General features: G+C 41.8%; 1 protein-coding gene and 1 long non-coding RNA gene across 3 annotated transcripts in view; one reads left to right on the top strand and one right to left on the bottom strand.

Annotated features, from left to right (window-relative positions):
* Positions 1–10,382, top strand: part of LOC146433897 (uncharacterized) — a 353,820-nt gene extending 343,438 nt beyond the window's left edge. Inside the window, exons 16-18 of the long non-coding RNA XR_014853751.1 lie at positions 1,442–1,523; positions 4,346–4,492; positions 4,754–10,382. This is a non-coding gene — a long non-coding RNA (uncharacterized LOC146433897). The remainder of the gene's footprint in view (positions 1–1,441; positions 1,524–4,345; positions 4,493–4,753) is intronic.
* Positions 8,202–23,884, bottom strand: LMO4 (LIM domain only 4). 2 transcript variants are annotated; one of them, XM_085068026.1, is made up of 5 exons: positions 22,954–23,862; positions 20,493–20,731; positions 13,585–13,681; positions 13,064–13,219; positions 8,202–8,949 (listed from the first exon to the last, which is right to left on the bottom strand). In XM_085068026.1, exons 2-5 carry the CDS (start codon positions 20,726–20,728, stop codon positions 8,941–8,943), a joined length of 498 nt encoding a protein of 165 aa, XP_084924152.1. In that variant the 5' UTR covers positions 20,729–20,731; positions 22,954–23,862; the 3' UTR covers positions 8,202–8,940. The 2 variants fall into 2 exon arrangements, with proteins under 2 accessions (XP_084924152.1, XP_084924151.1); XM_085068025.1 differs by lacking the exon at positions 8,202–8,949 and having other exon boundaries at positions 11,599–13,219; positions 22,954–23,884.
* Positions 23,885–23,916: the final 32 nt, after the last annotated feature.

Raw genomic sequence — 23,916 nt, 5'->3', positions numbered from 1 at the left:
ACTATACCAGCTGCCTACAAAGAGGGGTCCTGTAGGCAGACTCCTTCTGCCCATTTGCCTGCTGGTTAAACCACCACTTTAGAAATTATAAAACAAAACTTTTTTCCCTTTGTAAACATCTATCAACGTCACCTTTATATGGCCCATAGCACCAACACTGCCTAGCTTTTAAGTTCTCAGAATCCAGCCAGAATCTCCCCTAGCACATTATAACACATTTTACTGGCTTGAGCAGCATAAAACAGAGCCGTCTCCTCAAATGAATGGCTGCTGAGCTCCAGCAGCCCCTGCACGAGGCCGGGCTCACCATCTGCGTTCCTCCCAGTGTCCGAAGCCCGTTCACAACTGCCAGCCCTTTGAAAAGCCAGCCTGTTTTTCTGATTGATTCACTTTTTAATGAACTGGGAAAGCCTGTGAACTTAAACCCTGACACCTCCACCTCCCTGCCTTCCTAGCCATCCCTGCAGCAATGTACTGATTATATTTCAAGTTATTATGGGATTAATACAGCTGCCCCTGGTGACTCTTTCCCCTGAACTTCATCAATAAAAGTTGTGTCCTACTCTTACTCTGGTTAGTTCAGTTTCCTCCTGAATCTCTCCCTGTAACCTGTGACTTGCCAACAAAGTACCATATCAGCCCTTCAAAGCTGCCAGCACTGCTGATGTTTAAAACCTACTTGTGTCACGGCCTTGCATAAGCTTTGTGTATTTAAGAGGACATCTTGAGCTTTGCTATGCACTGCATCAGCTCTCTAAGTGGGTAGCACATACTTAGCAGTATTGAAAATAATGAAATAAGATAATCCACTAAAAAACTTAAATAGATTGTGCCAGTGTCATCTTTCTTTGAATTCACAGTAGAGCTATAAAAAAGTACTTTGCACAGACAAGTTCAGTAGAAGAAAAAAATAAGATGGGGGGAGCAGAAGAACTGCATCCAACACAATCCAGTTTTTCACTGACAGCATTTCTTTGTACAGTATAAGCTTTAGGTTTGCCTTTTTTGTTGGTGGTATAGGTTGGGTTCCCCCCATGCCCCCCAAGAATATTATTTTCTAAAAACATCATTAAAAATGTAATTAACTGGCTTATTCTTTGGAAAGTCTGCAGTTGTTTACAAAAGAATTGCCACACAAGCTGCCACCTTCGACTGTGTTGAAGCAGGAAGTGATGTTCTTGTTTATAACTGTGCATCAATTTCACAATATATTTAGTTTTGGTACAAGTTACACATAAAATTCTTACTGAGTTTAATGTTGCAGCAAATAACACATATAGTAAGTGAGTAGGATTTATCACTGGCTGTAATGTCATTGTATATATTCAAAATATATACGGTGAATGACATATACCCATGCACATGCAAAGAAAATGGAAATATATTTAGTTTAAGAAGTGATGAATTGTGCTTGCTTTCATTATTCTCATTTTGTACATAGGAGAATGGAGATCAAGCACATCCGTGAAAAGGGTGGCTGGTTGGGATCGCATCTGTGAAGCAGCACAGTCACCAAGGAGCAGGTTAGAGAAGAAACAGCACTTTTGTACCCATGGCACAAGACAGGGGGGCCCTCAGGAGAGAGGCATCCACTGTGGTTGGTGGGATACAAACAAATCCCACGGAGTTCCAAGATGCTCCTACAAAGCATAAAATATCTATCCAGCTAAAACGCTTCCCCCAAGATGTTTTATTCAAGATTTTTCTTATAGAAGGAAGTGGTAATTTTCCCCTTTAAATTCGGTTTTCTCTTCCCCCCCCGTTTGGTCTCTCCTGTAAACACAGAGGCCAGAAGGCTATGCTTAAATAATTCATCTACAAATTTGCAATATCTTTTTGAACTATAGCAATTAAACGGAAAATAGAAAAATCAGCTCAGCATCCTGTTTGGATGTAATTAAAGGTATAATCTGTTCCATTTGAATACTTCAGTGCTTACCCTTCTTAAAACAACAAATAAGAATAGTAGCTCATTTGCAATATGCTTTTTTTTTTTCAAGTCAGCTAAAAAGACTAACTGATGAAGCAAGAATAATAATTTTTAAATGTGGCATAAGCACAAAAATACCAACTACAGCTTTCAAATGATTGTTGCAGTTCTCAAGCCTGATGAGAGTTCAGTAACAAGGGGTATAAGCTTTATGGCAAAACACTGAAGTCTTCCACTGTTCGGTATGAGCATCTCGATATGGCTGATATAATTACCTATCAGATACATCAGTGGAATGAATATCAGATGATATCCAAAAATATGTAAGTGGGATGCATATCAGCTCAGTCTTTTAGGAGCTGTTTGATCTTAGTGTTTTTTTCCTAAGAATAAAAGACAAATACCGCATTCGTTGCCCCTTTGTTTTCTATAAGCAGCTGAAGATTTTACAATACAATAAAGTCAGCCTATTAATGGCTGGCTTATGAGTTTTAGCTGGATTTTTACCCTCCTACTGGACATTTCTTCATTGCTCAAAGAAATTGAAGTCAGGTGTAAAGTTAATATCTGCCTTGTTCATTTATTCATATTGTAAGCAATCAAGATTTCCCCAAATCACAGGGCAATCTCTTGCCTTTCGAGAATTAATATAGGCCCTGTTCTCTCAACTTAGTTTAACAAAACAACTGGCATAGGTTCAATGGAAGCGATGATTATTCTGAGAGGTTATGGTGAACCACAGAAGTTGTTAGCGAGAAGCTTGCTCGTAAGATCCCCTAAGAGGAAAAGTATATGGATATTTCAAAATGTAATTAACAGCATATTCCAACAATGTGAGAAAGAAACATCATCTGGTTTAGCTGCAGAGGAATCAGGCTGCACAGGGAGAGCTTTGGCTTGCCCAGCAGCCATTGCTAGGAGCAAAGGACACAGTGGGCACCAGAGGGGACCCCTCCCCAGTGCTGGGAAAGGCAGTGGGGCAGGCTCTGTCCGTGGGGCTCCTTTCCCACTGCCCATCTCCCTGTGCTCAGCAGCACGGCACCTTCCTCACCAGCAGCTTCACTGGGTCCAGCACCCAATGAGGAAGAATATTCAAAATGTCAAATTTTTCTCCACTATACTCTCTCAAAAAAAATTATTTTGGGGTAGGCATGTCTCAAGCCTGGTTTTGGTCCTAATGCTACGGTTTGTAGGACTGTTCTAACTAAATTGTTGAGGGTTTTTTGTTTGGATTTGGGTTTTTTAACGTTAAATACACAGCAGTGAATAAATGCAATTCTAAAAAGCAAAATATTATATTTTAAAAACATTTTGATAACTCAAAAAATAGCAATTTTCAAGCTTCAGCATTTGTAAGCTCAGGTGAATAATGTAGCAGAGAGCTGATTTAAACAGATAAAACGATCACAAATATGTAAGAGCGATATTACACATGGGAACAAAATGGCACAATGGTCTACAATGCCTCTATTACAGCAGTGAATATGAGAGAACTTTAAGCTTAAATTTGTTGAAAGTTAGCACCTATTAAAATTTCCAGCCTTCCTGGGGTGCCTGCTCTGCTGTTTGAAAGCTCAGCCCCATTTCAGGACTGGTCCATTGGGGGCCTGAGCCCCTGCAGAGCCTTCCTCAAGCACTGCCCTCCTACAGGGGCCTTCAGTGGACAAACTACAGGTGAGTGGGGTAAAAAAAGCCTCTGGTGAGCCACTGCCAGCTACCCCCATACATCCTATTGCCTCCCCCCCGAACTGTGCAGCCTCCTGCACGCCAAAAACATTTCTGTGAGCTTAATGCTAGCGCTACTGTTAAAAGAAACACAACAACAGAACTCAGCTTATTAAAAAATACCCACAGAGGAAGAAATTCCTCAACACAGTGGCGTCTGTCTCCAGTAAACAGGGCTCTTTTCAGGCCTTGGGCTCAGACATAAGACCACTCTGCCAGGGTGAGTGAATTACTGTCAGCTGGGCCATTTTCACTTAGGTTTAAGCACAGGCATTTTACCTGCCATTTGCCAGGAGCCAAGAGCTGCTCAGGTGGCATTTGTTATCCATGTGCCACCTGAGCAGCAAACCTGCTGAAGTTTCCCCAGCAGCAACCACCTACCCCATGGGTCACACTGCAGGACCCAAGCCTTCACCCCCACAAGGACTATCTCTCAGAGACAAGAACCTGTGCCTAAATGAAGCAATGCTTATCTCATGCATGCCACAGGTGTGATGTCATCCCCTCTGGCGGAGGAACCAGGATGTCTACTGCCTCCACTCTACAAAAATGCAGGAACTAAAGTTAACATGTCTCAGACTTTGTTAAAATATGGTGATAATTAAAAAATTTAATTACCACCACAAAGTTAATTCCTCTTTGAGTTCTTGCAAACAAGTCTTTCATTTGCACCAAAAATTTACATTTCAGATTTCAAGTCAACCAGGAATGGTACAAGCTTGGCCAGGGACTCCAGGCAGCAGTTGGTGAGTCCTGCGAGGTTTGGGGGCAGGAGCACTGTGGCTTCCCAGGAATATCACAAGCAAATAGTTGCCAGCAAAGCCCAGGTGCACACAGGTAAGCCCATTGGATTGCTTTAAACTCTCATCCCTCATATGAGTGTGAAAATAATCACTGTGTCAGATAAACTTCTGCTTTTTATTAAAAAAAACCCAAACAAACCAAACCAAACTTATAAGGTAATTGATTGCTTTCCTCTGGTCTTTTATTAGTTATGATTAAGGAGCTATAGTAGCCCTGTTTACACAGCTCTAACAAGTCAGGACCTGCAGAACGTTATTGGCTTGGGGCCCACAACTTGCTGTCCATTCTCAACAGAATCAATCTGGAGCTGAAAACATCCCCGTAGGAAGCGTACACATCCCTGCTTATACAGGAACAGAAACAGCAATAACTTCAGGTCCTGTAAGTTGCAAGTTCAACTTACAGAGATCAGCCCTGACTTGTCATCGCTCTCAGCATGTTGGTGATGAGATCAGAGCACTTCAGCAAGCACTCATACTTCCAGCTTGACAAGGGACAGAGGTGAGCATGTTACACCTCACTGGTACTCGCCTCTCCGGCTGCAGGAAAGGAATCGAGAGCTCCTCTGTTTAACATGCAGTCACGGCACTGCCAATCTAAAATGGCTGATCAGTAATACTTTAATTGCAGTTTCATAGAAACAAATTGCTATTTAATTGCAATAAGCTTGTCTGTGGCTTAGCTGGACTGACAATAGGCATACACCTTGTAGTAACAGTAACAAGCAGCAACAAGGGTTATCTGGTACTGCTTGTACATGAGGCTCAGGCAGTGCCATCAAACCCAGAACACAATTTCACACTGATTAAATGTAATACTTCAAAAGACTTATATACATAAATGTCCTAATCTCAATTTTATTTTTTATTTTAATAGAGCCGTTTAGAATATAGATACTTGCAAAAAGCCTTGCACTTCACATACAACTACCAGCAAAATAATTTGATAAAAAATTTAAATTGAAATCATCTTTTGAAATCACAGAATCAGGTTGTAAAAGACCTCTGAGATCATCGAGTTGAACTGAACACCTTGTCAACCAGACCATGGCACTCAGTGCCACGTCCAGTCTTTCCTTAAATGCCTCCGGGGCAGTGACTCCACCACCTTGACAGCAAGGCATACTATGCCAGTTTGTGAGTTTTGGGGTTTTTAAGTATTTACCCTAATGTTAGATGATACAAATTTTATCACTGTTAACTAACAGGGAAAAAGGGAGACAAACTCAGTGTGGTTAATATTCTGAAGATGTGACTTAATTTCATAGGCTTCATTTTGGTAAGACATTCTCATTTTATATTTCATAAGATACTGCATAACCTGTTAAAATATTTAAAGATAAATCATGTAGAACTGAAAAGACAGTATCTTGTTGCAAACAGAATTTGGTTTGGAAAGGCTTAATGTCCCACTGCCTGCCAGGATGCGTAAATCTCATAACTAGACAGCTGGATAGGTAAAAACATTAAACCCATTTAGAGGGCAATCTTTTTACAAAATTGTTTCATTAATAAGAGTGACAATTTATATGATTGAGATGTTTAGATGCAGTATAGACAGAGCATTTTATCTAGGTTCATGAGGATGATTTCAGATTAGTAATATTTCCTTTGATTCTTTTTTTAACAGCATTCATTTTTGAAAGTAAGGGAAGCTCTTACTGAATGATTATTTGACTTTTCAGCAGCACTAAATGCAGAGGGTGTATTTCAGCCTCAGTGCAGCAAATACATGTGATAAAAGGTGAACAAGTACATCTTTTTCTTTACAGATCTCCTAAAAACAAAAGTGATTTTTCACGTAAGGACAAATCTATGAGTTTCCAGTAGCCTTCTATCCACACCTACTGTCCCCATTACAGCCTGTTTCATTGTGTGAAATGCCTCTGGTTTCAAGGAAGTGTTTTACCTAAAGCAAGAATACTACTTAAATATGTTCTATTGTATATTCATAGATCCATTAGTCCTCCTGCAATTTAGCACATCAAAGCAAAGGCTTCATCACTTGCATGTGGATTATGCTAACATGAGTGACATTTGTAATCTTATAGGTCTGCAACTTAAGAAATGCTTTTAAAGTAAGCTATTAAATAGGTAGCTGTGCTTTACAAATGAGTCATATAATAGTTTATTTAAAGCTGTTAATGAACTTCAACCTCTACATCACTAAATGCCATACTACATTACTTACTAGAAGTTATTAGCTATCTTCTTAGCACTTCTAGGTTATATTGGACAACCAAAAATCTGTACATGTTAGATTTAAACACTGTACCTTGAGTGCTTATACTGAAAGAATATAAAAAGATGTCTACAGTCTCACTAATACTTGAATTCTATTTTCATATGACTTCAAGTGTCTTTTGAAAGATATTGAAGCAGCACAATTTGCAGGACTCTAAAGACTTTAATGCCAGATCAAAAAGCTTAGAAACTTATTTAAAATACCCGTAAGTGCATTTAATTAAAAGTCATACATAGTGTCAGTCATTGATGTTGTGCCTTATATGTTATGCAAGTACTCTTTTGTCTTTACTGATACTGTATGTTGCTACATTTTCTTTTCTCTGAAACAGTGCTTCTTCATCAAGCACTGAAGTGTTAAAAGAAGAAATTCAGCAGCCCTGCAATCTACTAGAGGTCATGAAGTAGAATCTGGAACAAAAATATCTGCTGTTGGTTGTTTAGACAGACAAATCTATAGATCAGTTTTTTGTGTATCGGCATCACAACAAAAATAAGTCAAGTTCACTCCATAACCAAGTGTGCCGAGCAGTGAACACCTTTAAAAAACCAGAATTAAGCAAAATGATGATGTGTTACAAATGTATTAGTTTCCTAGTATAGTATTTCTTCATATTGATTTGCTTTTAATTGCAGCAAAGGCTATTTGTTGCTTGCAGGTTCCTGAGTGAAGGCATACAGTGCACAGCCACAGACCCATGTTAGTATTATTACTAAAAACATGGAAAGTTGGATTTTCTTTTTCCTCAAAATTATTCTGCACCAATCTACCGCAAAGCAGCTGATGGGAAAAACATGCAAAATGAAGTTGTTCCCTTTCTAAGCTTAGAGGTGGCTCTGCTGCTTTGTGGGGAGGTGATTTTTGTTTTCTTGCTTTCAGAGAACAGATCATATTTTGAGATCAGCCAGTTCTCGGAAATAGCCCAGGGAGCAGGTTTTTCTTTCCTTAAGATTATCAGTATTGAAAAGTTAAAGTCTCTTACCCCAGCAAACAGAACTTATGTTGTTCAGATCAGAATAGCTATTGTATTCCTTTTCATGAATACTCAATTCTAGTGCTCAGCATGAGGTACAGACCTTTCGTTGGCTTTTATTTTTTTGACCTCTGATGGTATATTCATACCCTCTTATGCTTGCATGCTCAGAGACACATGCATACCCTTAACACAGAGGGAACTGGAAAGAAAGAGACCACTACCTCTGTGTGTGCTGTAATTCACTGCAATGTGAATTATATTATACTTGCTGTTACCTGACTTAAGAATCTCCATGAAAAAAAGATCATTTTGAAGTAGCGCTTGGTATCCTTGCCAAAAATAACACCATCAAGTAGTTTAGCAGATTCTTTACTGGCATAAGACAAAAGAAAAGTCCAAACCAAAAACCTACTTTAAAGGTAACTGACAATTAAGGTAACGACTATGTAAGATCGAGTTGCAGAATATTTTGAATGTAATTAAAAAAAAAAAAAAAGCAAAGCTTCTAAAACCCATACTCAATTCAGTTTTGTTTTACTTTTTATTATTTAAATACACCATACTAGAGCAAATGTCTCTGAAAATATCACAAATAAAAGATTTTTCTTCATTCAGCAAATTAGAAGTAGGTGAAAATTTCTACACAGTAGCTGCTATGAGCCCGACTTTTTTTTCTTTTTTTCTTTTTTTTTGCCATGGGAAGTAGCAACATTAGGACAAAAACACTTACATGCATACATACATTGTATTTTACAGAGATACAATAAAAGTGTTTGTGATAGAATATCACAAAAGCCACATCTTTATCTCATGTTCAGTTTGATTGAAACACATTTCCTTACAACACTTAAATATACAAAGAGCAAATAGAATGTTGTTAAGGTAAAACACAGGGTACAAACTGGCCAGTGCCCTGCTAATTGTTAATGAGGGTAGAAAGCAGATTTCAATGCTTCTTTTAATTAGCTTCATTAGTCATCTTCCCCACCCGCCCCCCCCAAGATGTCCTCCGGTGGATCTTTTTTCATTTTCTCTACAGTCTCCCATTAGCCCAGGTTCATGGAGTCCTTAATGTTCATATTCAGTCATTTTAATACACCAATAAATGTGGGAAGGGCAATCAAGAATAAAGAAGGTGCAATGGTATGGAGCTGGCATTGATGCTAGCTACAAAGGTGACTTGTCTACTTGGAGACATGGGATCCATCTGTGATGAACAAAATTTGAGATGAAGGCACGCATTCTGCATTACTCTGACCTTTTAGCAGACCTGTAAGAAATAAAAATGGGTATCTTAGCTAAATTTGAGATAGGAAACTACAACATGACTGCTTTTGTCTTTTCCCTATTCACTAATCTCTTTCTTATTAGACTACTTTCCAACTGTGACTTGATTAAGGCTTTCTACACTGTCCATTCATACTGCTAACATTTTGACTTTAAAGAGCAAAAAGCAAACATTTTTCACAGCTTCACTACTAAAGAAAGCAGACATGAAAAAAAGGGACTACAACAAGAAATAAGTGTACTTTCTGGTAACAAATCATACAGTGGATAAGGTGGTTTCTCTGGGCCCCATTTAAAAGGGAAGGACCATTATGCCATGCTTTTGAAGAAGCAAGTTATATGATCTTGTAATTGGAAGAAATAGTGTGTAAAGCAAATATGAAGTACAGCCAATATCCTCCCAAGGCAACTTTGGTTAATATGCTGCATTGCACAAGAGCTAAATATAGATATTTCAGGATTCCCCCCTCCCATTTAAATTCCTCATCTGGTACGTTAGTTAATGTTACATAAACATTTTAATATACAAAGTCAAACATGTGCTTTCATACTGGTGTTAATGAATTGTGATAATTAAAAGTGTCTAACTCAATAAAAATCTAAACTTTCATGGATAAAATAGAAATGATCATCCATAGTCTTCAAATACAATCTGTTTGCAATTACCAATATGAAATAATATATATTAGATTTTTATGGCTTTTAAATGACATTTTGCGCTTCCCAGGAAGTTCTTTTTTCACCCTTTCTCTAAGTTACTAAAAGCCTGAGGTCTATTAGTAACTGCAACCCCCCACTTTCAAGCTAATTAAAGTAGTAGAGGCTTGGAGGTTTAATTCCCCAGAGCCAAAGCTCAGTGTGAGAAAGGTAATTTGTCTGTCCAGAACAAAGATTAGGGAGCAGCCAGCAAGCATATTTAATAAATGAGCATCAAATATCTTCTACTATGGACACAGACAACACCAATTATGTAACTACAAGGGAATTGTTGAGTGATATGTAAACTAGAAGGTTTTTAAGATCTTCTCTAAGAGACGTAATGTAACTCATACTTTATTTAAAAGTATAGAGGCTGAAGACAAGCATTTGTTACAAACATTGCCAACTGGTGGAAAATTCACACTTTTAGTAGGTGGTAATACTGTTGCAAACAAGAAATACTACAGGAATACTACCAGTACCAAAAAAAGCATAGAGAATTCTTGACAATACAGCCCTTCAGATGAAACAGCACACAGGACATCACAGACTACGTTTGCACTCTGCAGGCAAGCAGTACCGAAATTAGAGAAAACGGGATTTTTTAAACTACATGGCAAGTGATGAGAAGTTATAATTTACATGTGTGAATTGCCTCAGGGAGGCAAAAGGCGGCAATGGCAAACATCCCTGCGTCTGCCTCCTTAAAAAGAAAAAGCAAGTTTTTAAACCAAATTAGGGCATGCAACCCTTCCTGCCTGCACCAGTCACCTGTAAACTATAGTAAGACAACGGCAAGTTCATAACTGTCACCTACATATGCACAACAAAAATGTGTTTTAATACTGGGAGTGTCTCAATCTTGTTAGTTAAATAAAAAAACAACAAACTGTGGATATTCTGCTGTATCTATAATCTCTGGTGGTAGAATAATCTGGAAACTGATTGATCTTTAATGTTTAATAATAAGTATCCGTTACAGCCAATTCTGTTACAGTGGAAGAATATTTTTAATCAGTGGCCCTACAACACACAGCTTTCTGGAAAACATCTCTGATGTTAAAATCTTTAGACTGTTAAATAAGTAAAATATAAAACACAACTCTCTTAGAAACTGCCACTGTAGCTTCTAGAGTTCCAGAAACCTGACAAATACATGAATTATCAATTTATCTCTTTAAGTATGTTTGTTTTCTGGAGTTTCAGTGCTCTGCAATTCCCTTGGAAAACCAGTAGAAGTTAGAGCAATTTCTAGAGAGATTGTATTATTAAGAAAAAAAAGCCCTCACATTATATTTCCCCTCCATCTTCTCCCTCATACCTGCTGCTCTGCCTCTGCTCTGACCGCAGCAATGCCGGTAACAGTCAGTGACAGGGGCTTACAAAAACTGCTCTCACGATTCTTCTTGCCTTTAGCCTCCACCAGGTGCCTACAGTCACAAGCTCTGCAAGCCCAGTCCAGTTTTACTTCTCTTTTCCATGTTCTATGTTCCTCATCATGTCTACTGCTTTTATTGCAACTAAATCATTTTTATGTTTTGCTAAGGCAGAGAAAGAAACTGATAAAACTAAATGACAATTTAGACACCTATTTGAAGTTACATTAAACTTTACATTCATAGAAGACAAGTGGATAAACCACTCTCAGAATGGTAAACCTTTTACTGCAGTGTATAAAGATGAATGGTTTTACCTATATTTTGAAATGGGATACCTATAAATATTCATTTAACAGAATCACTGCTAGCTAGTCTATATTACAGATTTGTTTCATTAAAATTCTCAACAGTATAAATCTATGAATCTTTAACTGTATTTGTACTTCCTTGAGAAGAGGCTGCGCATTCTCCTCCAATCTTAATTATCTTTGTTCTGCCTAACTATGTAGCATTTTTGTACTCAATTCTCTCATCACCTCGATTGACAAATTAAGTAAATAAAAAAGGTCCATGTTTTATTTTGATGTAATTACATTCACTGTATAAGACTTGAAAGAATACTTAAAATTAATCAGTAAATTTATGCACAAAAAAAAGCAAACACAGATATTGAAATGTAGCAACACAACAAAAAAAATAATGTAAATTAAAGAACAGTTTCTGTTTTCTCGGACATATTTCTCCACTGACTAAAAGCACTACAAAATATACTGTACACTGCAGAATAGATCAGCCTAGCATTTGTCCCAGATTTTTTTTAATCTTCCGAATTCCTGCTTGCAGATAAATGTTATTTTTTGTGATCCTTACAGACATTAATGAAGTTCCTATTGTAAATCTATAAAGAATTACCAACTGAAGTGTGCACTTTTTGTTTCATTGCAATAACTCAGTGCTGTGTGATTGCCTGGGTTAATGATGAAAAAGTCAAATATACTATCAGAGCTGATGGAAAAATCTATCACCAATCTGAAATTAAAATTCATCTGTGGTCAATAAGATTTAATATCCATGCAAGTGGCGCTGTAAAGAGTAAATGAATCAATGTCATCAATACATAATCAGTATGAAATATGATGTGAATAAAATTATGTGCAAGAGTCATACATCCACTCTTTTCTGGACCAGGGTGGAATGAACAGTCTCTTAACTCAAGGTTGACAGTAATTGTTACAAATTAGGCACAGCAGTTATCAAAATGCACTCACTTGCATAGCTTTAGGACTGATTAAGGAGATTAAAATACATCTAAAACTATCTAGTTTCAGAGTTACAAGACAACTGTTGATCAGAATTTTTTTCCTTCTTCTTTTTCACTATATGATTTGTACAGTCATTATTTACTCATTTAGCTAGAAACCAAAACTACCAACCACAGAGATATACAATTTCTAGTTGAGCTATTAGTGTTAGAGAACGATAAGAAAATAGCACTTTGGTTTTAAAATCTGAGTTATGACATGCAAAACAGACAAGAAAATACTTCTGAAAGAGTATCCCAGCATGCTTCCTCAACTAAGATCTTAATATTAAAATTAAATACATTAGTTTAGTCCAGGAACCTTCTCTTCACAAGACATTTATTTCCATATTAAAGGATCTAATTTTCCTCCCCCAGAAACCTGCTCTCTTGTAGCCCTTAATTTCAAGATTATAAAATAAAATACTTTTCTTTCTTGAAAGTTTATATTAATGTACGCTCTCCATTTTGCTTTGTACATAAGGAGTTCAACACCTGTACAGATGCACGTGCCCAAACCAAAATAAACTGACTCACCCTGTATGTCATATTTAAAAGATTCCTATTTTCTCCCCACACCCTGTGCCTAAACAACTTAAGGTAAGTTCAGCTACTTAAAGATCTCTTTGCAGGGATAGGGAATGTCCACTATTAGAATGAAAAGAAATTGATCTTCATTTAGCTCTAAGAAAGCTTATTAGTAATTGTGGAGTATTCACCTTCTGGTCTGGCAGTAGTGGATTACTCTGAAGTGAATTCAAATGGCCATTGATGAGAGCTGTAGGTCTATCATGTTCACAAAATAAACTGCCATTGATGTAGTGAAACCGATCTCCGGGGACCAGGCGATTCCGGCAGGTAGAGCATGTAAAACACTGGAAAAGGAAAGAGACAGCAAGTGAAACTACAGCACAAATTAAGTATGCTGCAGGTTTGAAAATTACACTTCAGAGACTGCAAGTGCAGTTGAGATATGGAGCTGCTTGGTTTCTAGTATCTCCAAATATGGCATTAGTCTTACCTGTTGGGACTATGCAGTACATAACTCAAGTAGAGTTTTACCGATTAAGAGGGAACAAAGCTACACACTAAGGAAAGCTTTATAATAGATACTCATTCTTCATTCTTCTAGTTATTATTTTGCATTTCATTCATGCGCAGATGCGGGTTTTACACTAAAGAGGCATGGCAGTACTAATCAGCTACTAAAAACGAAAAGTACTCAGAAAAAACCCCTCACCTTAAGATGATAGACATTGCCCTGTGCCCTCATGACCAGCTCACTAGCAGGAATGGACTGTCCACAGGCACTGCAAGCACCACTATTTCCAAATAACCTGAAACAGAGGTGATGATCATGAATAATTTAATACACAGAAGGCTCTAGGCATTTTTGCACATCACTGCCATGGTTTATTACACAACTATTTTAGACTTCTGACCCCCGTCTTCCAACTTGCTTATGTTTCATAATATGAAAAAGTATATTTTTTGTGTAACAACTGGTAGCTTCACCTTACCTTGGATGTGGTTACACAGGATTTAATCAGAAATATTGACTTACACCTCTAGAAACACAAACAATTCTGTACTACACACATTTTATCAGATTACTGGGTTCATCATAAAAAAAAAGATACAATTCATGACTGGAGTTTAAATGCATTGTGTCCTTGAAATTATATGAAGAACTCTTTTGTACTTTAATCATATCTTGAGATATGAGTCATCAAAAGGGTTAAGAGGATTTGATTGTATATCTAAGAAGACATCATGCTCAGTGTATTGAAACTCCAGTAAACCTCCATCAGTGCAGAGTTTCCATTAGAAACTCTCTGCTATCCAGGTTGATATATAATGTGTATGGGTTAACCTTTTCAATCATGGTGTCAACACTTTAGATTTGCCTCTGCTCATCTCTTTCATCCTAACCTTCTCTCTCTCTTGATAATGAAATGCTTGCTCCAACTTCCCTCTATCTGCTCCTGAGTCCACAATTTAGATTACTTCATCTCTGCTAGCAACAAACTGAATGAAATTTCGATTTGAGCAGAAAGTAATTTACCGGGATCTGGACCCATTTGTCATCATATCTCTCTGGGTGTTTGCTGTATCACTGCAGTTTTCCTATGCAATCAAATGAGACCACAACATCTGCCATTGGGGGGGGGCACACGCAGTGGGGGGAGGGGGGAATAGGCAGAAGAGTGGCGAAGAAAAATATATACATAATTCTTCAAATCCATTTAAAGGCACAACGCATCGATTCAAAGTATAATACAATAATGATTATTGAGTTCTACTTTTACAGGCTGCGTTAGCTAGAATTAGAAAAACCTTTATTTGCTTTTGCACAAGTCTCTAATAGACACAAATATTTATAAAGACCACCACAATTCCTTTTGCAGTAAAAGTGGAAACTGAACTAGCTGGCAGGGTCACAGACCCACTTTTCTGCACGATGTAAAACATAGTAATAGGATTTACAAATTAGCGTATTGGTGTCATAATAAATATTAATATTTGCATCTCCTTCCTGTCCAAATAAAGTCATAAAATTCTGTTTGTGTCAACTTAGGACACGCATTACAACAGAATACCCGTAATCTGAATGATTGCAGTGTGCCTCTGTATAAAAATAATTGCTTTGAATTTTCAGAATCTGAGCTTGCAGAGGAGGCTTGTCATGTTCAAACTACTAATTTGCTGTCGCCACTTTATTGAAAATAGCCTGTAAGTTGTTATTAAATGTATCGACTGAACGACAGAGAGAGTAGTAAAACTGCCCCTTAAGATGGCTTTTAATAGGAAGCTGAGAAACAAATTTTGCAGCAGCATCGATTTGAAGAGTTCAATCAAAACTCCATTTCAAAACTAATTAGTCTGAGATCCACGACACATTGACACGTTCTTGCAGAATCACAGCGGTTACAAAGGGAAAGCTGAACTAATACATTGTCAGGACCTCCCGCCAAAGGGACTAAACTGTCTGGAAACTAAAGGTCCATTACTAGGGCATTGTCCAAACCAGCACCAGTTCTGAGGAGCTGCATGATATACCGAGGTTACTTCCAATGCTTTGCGATATGCATTTTTCTTCTGTCATTGTTACTAGTAACGAAGTTAGCACTAGAGGAGGTGCATGGGAAGGGCTGTGAGAGGAGGCAGAAAGGCACTGCTACATTTCTAGAGCAAAGATCCAAAAATCAAGGGTGAGGGGGTGGCAGCAAGGGCATTGCTGGGTAGAAGGTTGAAGATGGGCAGACAGTGTCATTGTCCAGGAGAATCTGAACATGGTGAGCCGACTCTCACAATCCCCTCTTCCCCCTGTACAATTGCACCACCCAACTGAAAACACAGCTTTCAGAATGCTGATCTCATTGCACTACTTGTCTTCATTAAGCATTCATTTGTTATACTATTCTCTCTGAACTAGAGTGGTTCTACACCTTGAATGTCTGTGAATTCTAATAAACGGAGTCAAACTAATCCAGAGGCTTTCCACATATCCTAAGTTTTCCCCAGGCATGTTTCCAGAACAATTCTACTTTGGGAAGCCACTTCAGCTGAATCTTCTGCTGAAATTCCTAAAAATTACTCACAAACTCAGAATACCTTTCCAATGCTTATTTTCATTTACCAAGAAAGTTAAACTTATTTTTCCTCCTCTACTGTTATGAATGGTTTTGTTCTTTAATACCATTAACAGGAAAAAGGTTTTATCTTTTAAAAAACTGTTTTTTCTCCTTACCAGTAAAGGAAGTCTTCCACATTAACTATTCTTTACTGAAAAAGTTGTTTTGCATGGTTTCTGGGAAGCTGGAGAGCTAATTATCTAACCAGGGGGACTGTCCAGGACAGTATTTGATTTAAAAGGCTTGAGGCTTTAGGTGCTCAATTAAGTAGCTATCGGTCTCAGACTGGACTTTAATGGGCTCTTTTCTCTTTAACTGCAGCAATGGGTAGAGATACCCCAGGTCAGGCTAATTAAAGCCAGGGGACTCTTTAATTGTGATGACAGAATTGGTTTCAGTTTCCTCTTTGGGTCCTCAGTCCAAGAAGGTCATTAATATTTCAACATTTGGGCAATGCAATCAATCACAAACATCAAGAGGTTCCCTGTACGGACAAGGCAGCTCTTCTACACTTAGCAGCATTTTACCGAGCCACCTTAAATTAACTACTGTGTGGTTCCAACACAGCATTCCCCACACCCCCAAACATTCCTAGATTTTTCTGTTGGTGGGGTTTTTTTGGGTGGGGTTTTTTTTCAGAACTTTCTGTAGGAGAGTGGGAATGAAAGCAGCAAGAAATCTTCTCAACCCAGTTTCCCATCTTGCTGCTCAAAATTCAGCATCAGCAGAAACACGTCTCCAGCATCTTGTACTAACAAAATAAGGGTCCACTGCTTTCCAAAATCATGGAGACAGATTTAAGCACTCTGATTCTTGCATGATATGGTACACATTTGCGTCCACATACGTATATCCAAGCCCTGGCAAAGAGAAATGCACATCCAGACCTACTGATCCAGAAGGAATCAGTGTTTTTGTACATTCCCCACATTTAATCTAAATTCTGCACCAGCTATATCAAATGTAACAAAGAAAGGCAACACAGAAATTACGCCTGAAGCCAAGTCCATTAAAGGTACTTCAGAATAACTAGAGACCAAGCACCTTAAAAGCACCAGAAGCTATTGATACTTAAAAGGGGGGCTGTGCATAATGGCAAGTGCTGCATTAGAGAAGAGGAAGAAAAAAAAAGAGAAAAAAAAAAAACCAGCCAAATTACGCTTGGTTAATTCAGAGTAACAGATCTGCCCCCAAGTGAATTGGAGGCCTTGAATTAATTCTGTTATGACAAATCAAGATAAACGTTCCCCCTAAATTGCATGCGATTTAATTAATTTTTGAGATCCTGTTTTTTTTTTTTTTTCCTAGCTAATAGTTCACATGCTCCTGTGCTGTCATTGTGCTTGAGTGGGCAGACTTCAAAGTGATATTAAATAACCAACTATTAGATTTACCTAGCACGTCCTATTGGAAAAGTGCCATTTAATTACCTAGCCTGTTCAATTAAAGGGACAGCATTCCCTGAATATAGCAGCTTGCCGCTGATTACCAGGGAAATGAACTGGCTGCCCGGCGGCCCCCTCCCCGGCGCGGCCTCACTGCGGTTCGGCTCCGGCCACCCCCCGCCCCGGGCTGCGCCCCTTGCCGCCTGTGCGGAGCGCCCAGCCCGGGGAGGGGCGCCGGGCGCTGCCCCTTTAAGAGGCGCCCGGGCAGCCTCCCCCTCTCCCCTCTCCCCACCACTCCCTGCTCTCTCTTAGAGGCCAATTTTGTTAATTAAATGTTTTGTTTGCGACGCGGCTCTCATTCATTTCGGACACGTCATTCCGAGCAGATCTAAGCCAGCGACCAGATCTCATTAGATAAAACCTATCAGAACTAAGAGAAAATGGAGGAGACACTAATTAAAGCTTTTAATTGTGCGGATTCGCTGCCACGCTGCTGCTTTATCTGGCATCTTAAGGTTGGGAGGGCTGCGCTCCACTCCCCTCCCTGAGCGCACTGCTCGCCGTGGGGAGGGAGGGGAACGGACCGGGGTTTTCACCTCCCTCTCTTTTCCCAGGAACCTTGGCCTTCAATGAAAGCTGCAGCTGTAGCTCTACGGCCAATTTGTTTTCGGGTTTTGGGGGGGAGAGGGAGGGAAAGGCGAGTGTTGCGCTGTTTAAACAACAAAAAAAAAACCCACATACAGCTTCAGACAGCTAAAAAGCTCATTAATAAATGGCCCTGTGGTCCTGGCCCGAAGGAGTCAAGTCCCTTTCACCTGGCGCCTGCCGGGCCGATCAATTCTCTTTCCCATTTTGTCAGTCGTGTCCAGCGTGCCCTGCGTCTCCAGCGGAGAGCTGTGCGCGTGGCTCTTGTCTGGGGAAGAGAATGTGCCACCACAAAAGCCCGCCAGAAAACTAAGAGTGGGGAAGGATGGCAGAGGGGAACCAGAGAGACTCCCTGTCAGACTGGCATTGCCACCACAACCAAATGTGGCCATTTCGAACAAGAAAAGGGTGAGCATGGTCATGCCAGCATGACCCACGAGGAAGCCTGCAAAGTCCACTTCCAGCAGGAAAGCTCCAAGTTAACTTAGCCCTGGCAGCGCCAGGCCATCCTACCTCACCTTGAGTGTACAGTGTCCAGCTCAAGTTTCAGCAAGCATCTGTCAGAGTTATTTTTGAAAGTCAAATTACACAGATCTAAAGAGAAGTCAGGCGATAGGACAAGGAGATCAATTCAAACCCCTCATCTGATAAAGCATCCTATTCATAATCGCCTACATTAAAATAAACGAGTATTAATTTTTGGCAACACAAAACCAGAGAACAGCGATAAGCTTGCCTGAACTTGCCTCTGGGACACAGTGGACGCATCTTCTCTTTTTAATTAGTAGCAATCAGACATGAGGGTTTGTTTGATGGTGTTGGTCGAGTGATGAATCTGTACTATTCAGAGCATCTTAACAGCAGTGTCAATTTTTCCACTTCAAACGAGACTCTTTCCCTAACACCGTTCTGCTCTATTTAATCACTATTCTGCCAGGCTTAGGCTTGTTGCTTAGGATGATGACCAAAAAGCACCACTAACCCCCCCCCATGTGCTGATTTGTTAGCACTTCTCTCTAGAAATACCCCCAAAACTAGCAAAGCTAAGGCTTCAACTCCTCAGACAAACCACGGGACATGTTTTACGTACTTAACTCTGCCAAGCCACGGCCACGTACCCGGTCAGAGGCTGCACTATCGGAGTTACCAAATCTTAACTCCATCCTCTTAACTAAGGAGGTCTCTGTGCACATATTCACTACAATTTGCATCTTCTCAAATATAAGTTTTACAACATAAGCAAACTTGTAACATTTGATGGTCGCTTTTGGTAGAGGGTTTTTTTTTTTTGCCGAAAGGGAAAAAAAGTGGAACTTCGTGGCCATCAGAGAGAAGTGAAGTCCTGGGTTAACTCTTGACATTTACTATAAATGAGAAGCCAGAAGCATTTGAACAGAACACAATTTGCTTTAACTAAGCATTTCTGTGATGCTGGGAAGGTATGGGGCTTTTTTGTTGTTTTTTTAATTACCGAATATTGAAACAGAACACCTTGAAGCATTCATGTGCATCAGTCTATCAAACCATTTACTCAAATTAAATGTGTAATCCTTCAAAATGCCTCCTTTTAAATTAATGAGTTTAAGTAGCTTGAGTTCACCTGAAAAGATCATACAGGCACCTGACCTCACAAATTCTTTCTATTAATTATATTGGAAACTTGTTGGAAGGGATACTCTGCATAATCTTACTGTACCCCAACAGATGTGAGATTAGTGAGGCTTAGTTCCCCCTACCCAAATCTGTGGCATTTAAAGCAAACAGCTTCAAAAGAGGAAGAGATAAGAAATAAAGGGCAAGAGCATATACCTCCTCTGCTATCTGCTGCATTGTCTATACTGGAAGTTAAGAGAAATGTCGGTTCAAAGCTTCTCCGTAACAATGCTAAAACAAACATCGTACCACTGTTTTTTGCTATAAGTAGAATCCGTAGCCCTCCAACTGATGGTTAATCAGCTCTTTCACAAGGAGAACAGAGAATGAGTCATTCTGTTTCCACTCAAAGGAGTTTAAAGGTGCTTATGTAAATATCATAATTAATCAGATACTAAAGGCAGGCATTTCATTATTTAGCACCTCTGCCACAGCCTTATTTAAGCCCTACGATTTTAACATTTACTGTTCAGATATGCACACTTCTCCTTCAACACTACAACAAAGCAGATTAATTTAGCCTCTCTGATTGCTGTTTATTTTTAGTTAGGACTTGTTTTGTGCTGACAAACCACTTTAAAGTTACAGTCGTCGTTCGGCCCCCCCAACTCTTCTCTCCACTTGGCAGTTGCAACTGCGCCCTGGGCTAGGCGCTAACACCCGCACCCGCACGTCTCTCCACTCCTAAAGGAGCCGTCCTGAGCCAGCCCACCCGTCTGCCCTGCTGACACCCACCACGAGAAATACAGTGGGGGGGGAAAGAGAAAAATGGAGAAAAACGCAGAGAGAAAGGGGGAATGCGGTCCTCACCAGCCTGGCCGTCGCCTCACCTGATGTAGTCGTTTCTGCAGAGAATCATCCCGCTCTTGGTGTAGCAGGAGGTGCCGATGTCCCCCAGCTGGGCCTGGCAGCAGGAGCACTTGAGGCAGCGGCTGTGCCAGTAGCTGTCCATGGCGTAGAGCAGAAAGCGGTCGGCGATCTTCCCCCCGCAGCCGGCGCACCTCTTCCAGGAGAGGGAGCCCGCCGTGACCGGGGGCGGCTGCGCGCTGCCGCCGGGGTTCACCATGGCCTGCGCGGAGAGAGGGGCGGAGGCGGGTCAGCGGCGGGACAGGACGGGCCGGGGCGGCAGCGCGGGCCAGCGCCGCTCCCGGGCCCTGCGGGGACAGCGCGGCCGGCCGCGGGGCAGGGGCGCGGCCGCGCAGCTGGCGGGGAGCGCCGGGCGCGGGGGGCAGAGCGAGCCCTCCGCCCCCCCGCTCCGGGCTTGTGCAGCTGCAGCTCGCAAGTCAGGAACAGTCCCGGGGTTTGTTTTGCTTATGAAAAAAAAAACTGTGTGAAGAGTGGAGGGAAAAAAAAAAAAAGTTGTGAAACTGGTTTTTCAGTCTAGGAGAGGCTCCGCAGGCTCGGGGCGGTAACGAGGGGCTCTGGACTGGCCCTCGAGGCCTTGGGATTTTATTTTTTTGTAGTTTTATTTTTGAGAACTAAAACCTCCCAGAGAACACACTCCAGATTGAGGACACTGGCCCGAATAATAGATCATTGAACTTCAGGACGCCTGTTAACTTCCTACACAAACATACTCAACTTTTGTCTCGCTAATCTGCCCTTGATCAGCAGTTTAAATGCTAAAGCTTTTTTACTCAAAAAAAAAAAAAAAAAAAAAAAAAAGAAAAAAAGTTTACCGACCCTAAGAAAGCAGCAGAGTAATGAAGTGCACCGCTCCCGCCGCGGTTACTCTGGCCGCCCCCGAAACTGCTACTCAGGGTATTTTTCACTTTCTAATAAATGCTTTATGCAAGCAGGACAACCGAGAGATAATATAGGAATCAATTCATAAAGCTTACTCTAAACCGATTAATTTGTTGCCTTCAATCCAGAGTCCAATAAACTCCCGGTGTTCCTCTAGTCACTTATACTATAAAAAGATCAAGTTATTTACTGCCAATTAAGCAGCATGTTTTGTCTTTGTCCTTTGTAAGCCGTATGTGCTCATGCCGAGGCATCTGGCTATCTGCTAAGGACCTTCAGACTGATACGTCCAGAGCAGCGAGGACGAACTTTTCCTGCCACTGGCCCAACTCGGCTGCAGGAGGAGAACTCAGGCCGATTTAAACACACATTTCCTCAGAAAGAGTACCTGGAGGTATGTCCAGTGACCGCACAATAAACCAGGAGAACTGCACCAATTAAGCTGTAACAAAAACCCCGAGACTTTGGAAAGAAAACCACTCTAAAAGCCATTAGCATTGCATTTATCCGAACGCATCGTATACCTTTATGTAAATTGATTTCTGATGCATTTGTTCAAGGAATTGCCTTTTGTTACAGTTTCCAGCTACAGCCTAATGAATCTGCATTTCCTGCTCCGAGTCTTTAAACCGTTTTCCTACGCTTTAAATCACTTTGGATTTCTTAAAAGAAAGATAAAGGCTCCATGCCACCACCTTAACCTGTCTTTGTCGAAGACAAATATGTATAAATATAAAATGGGAAACGTTACACTGAGAAAACCATCCAGTAACCCCATTAAGCTAAAGCTCTTAAGGACAAGCAATACCTTAATGCTGATTAAATCTAAAAAGATGAATCAAGAGGACTGACCAGAAAGTGACTCCCTTGATAACTAAGGACGGGCCCTCATCAAGTTTCATTTAGAGTCGGGGGGGGAAGCTTTTAACTTAAATAGGCTTACTCTAGTAATTACAGAGCCAAGCAATTTAGGTCCTGGGATAGGAGTCAGTGAAATAGAAAGCAGAGCTAGAACCTAGAGGCAAAATACCCCCCCTTTTAACAGCGTCTCTGGTGCTTTTTTAATGGAGACCAAGGGAGGGACAAGCGGAGAGCTAGAAATTTGTAGTACAAAAATGGATGCTTAATTCATGTCTTGGTTTTAATTAGGTGATTCACCGAATTTCTCCTGGATTGAAACAAAAGACCGTGTGGGGGGCAGGAAGGGAACCGGAGAGGAGAGAAATAGAGAGCTCACTTTGATCTTTTCTGCCACTGTTTCAGAACAGTGTTTACTACGGGGGAAGAGGGTGCCCCAGCCTCCCCCCCGTCCCCTCCATTCACAGCCGAGGCAGGCAGAGCCCTTTCCCGGCGGCAGCTGGGAAGTGGGGTAAGGAAAGGCGTTCTAGCGGCGGCCGCCAGGCTTTGTACGGGGGCCGCGACAATGCCCGGGGCCCGCGGCGCCCCGCTCCGCGCCCCTCCGCCCGGCGGGCAGCGGGACGGCGGCGGGCGGGCACCGCACACACGAACGCTGCGAAACACGGGGGAGCGACCGGCACTTCTTACCTGCTTCCCCTCTATATTGCAAAAGGCCGGGGAGCGCCGCTCGGGGTGCCTGAAGAGGTCTCCTTGCAAAGAAACAAGCACAGCGCTCGCCCTCTCGCCGGCTGTCGGGAGCGCTGGAGGGAGCCCCCCGCCCGGCAAGGGGCAGCCCAGGCTGGAAAAATATAGATATTGCTATGAGAGGCGTCTGCCCGGGTCCTTCCTCCAGCTCCCGCTTCCCGGGAGGGGAGCTGCAGAGCTCGGTCCCCGCCGCTGAGCCGCACACGCAGGGCGCCGCCGCCGCTCGCTGCTGCAATCGCCGGGCAAGTTTGGCAATGTGGCTTCACTTTGTGCCGCTTCTCCCCCCGCCCCCCCACCTCCGCCCCCTCTCCGGGCTGCGGCGGCTCCCGAGCTTCCCGCGGCGCGGAGCCGGCCGGCCGCGGCCCGCCGGAGCGCCTCAGCGGAGCGGGCGGGAGCCGGCGAGTTTGAGCGGGGCCGGGCGCGGAGCTGCTGCCGGGATCCTGCGGCGGCGGCGCTGGCGGGGCGCGGGGGGCCCCTGTGCCCGCCTGAGCGTGAGGCTGCAAGTGCGTGTGTGCCCGTGCGAGTGCGTGTGTGCCCGCACGGTGCGCGTGTGCCCGCTGCCCTCACACATGTGTTACTGACAGAGCAGAATCCCAACTACACTCCGGCTCGGCGCCCCCGTCAGCCCGCCGCAGCCAATCCGCCCCCGGCTTGTTCAGGCGGAATAATAAAACCTGCCAATCCCCGGGAAGACAAAGGAATGAGTGAGAGGGGAGGGAAAAAAAAAAAAAAAAAAAAAAAAGAGAGACACAGAGAGAGAGGAAGGGAGGGGGCGAGGAGGAGGAGGAGGGGAATGGAGAGGAAGGAGGGAGTCAGGTGGGCAGCGCTGGCCGCGCCGCCCGCCCGGGCGCTGAGGGGAGGTGCGCGGCCGTGAGGGCGCCGTCCGCCCCGCCCCGCCCCGCCCGC

This window comes from Lichenostomus cassidix, chromosome 8 (genome assembly GCF_008360975.1).
Source record: "Lichenostomus cassidix isolate B80296 chromosome 8, HeHo_3.0, whole genome shotgun sequence".
NCBI classification, from domain to species: Eukaryota; Metazoa; Chordata; class Aves; order Passeriformes; family Meliphagidae; genus Lichenostomus; species Lichenostomus cassidix.
Note: the sequence above shows the minus strand (reverse complement) of the source record. Positions and strands in the feature narration are given on the sequence as shown.

Coding starts and splice junctions, on each gene's coding strand:
- LMO4 (XM_085068025.1), bottom strand. CDS start 20,728: ATGGTGAACCCCGGCGGCAGCGCGCAGCCGCCCCCGGTCACGGCGGGC. Junction 13,682..20,492: donor TGCAGAAACGACTACATCAG/GTGAGGCGACGG, acceptor CCTCTGTTTCAG/GTTATTTGGAAATAGTGGTG. Junction 13,220..13,584: donor GCAATGTCTATCATCTTAAG/GTGAGGGGTTTT, acceptor TTCCTTTTCCAG/TGTTTTACATGCTCTACCTG.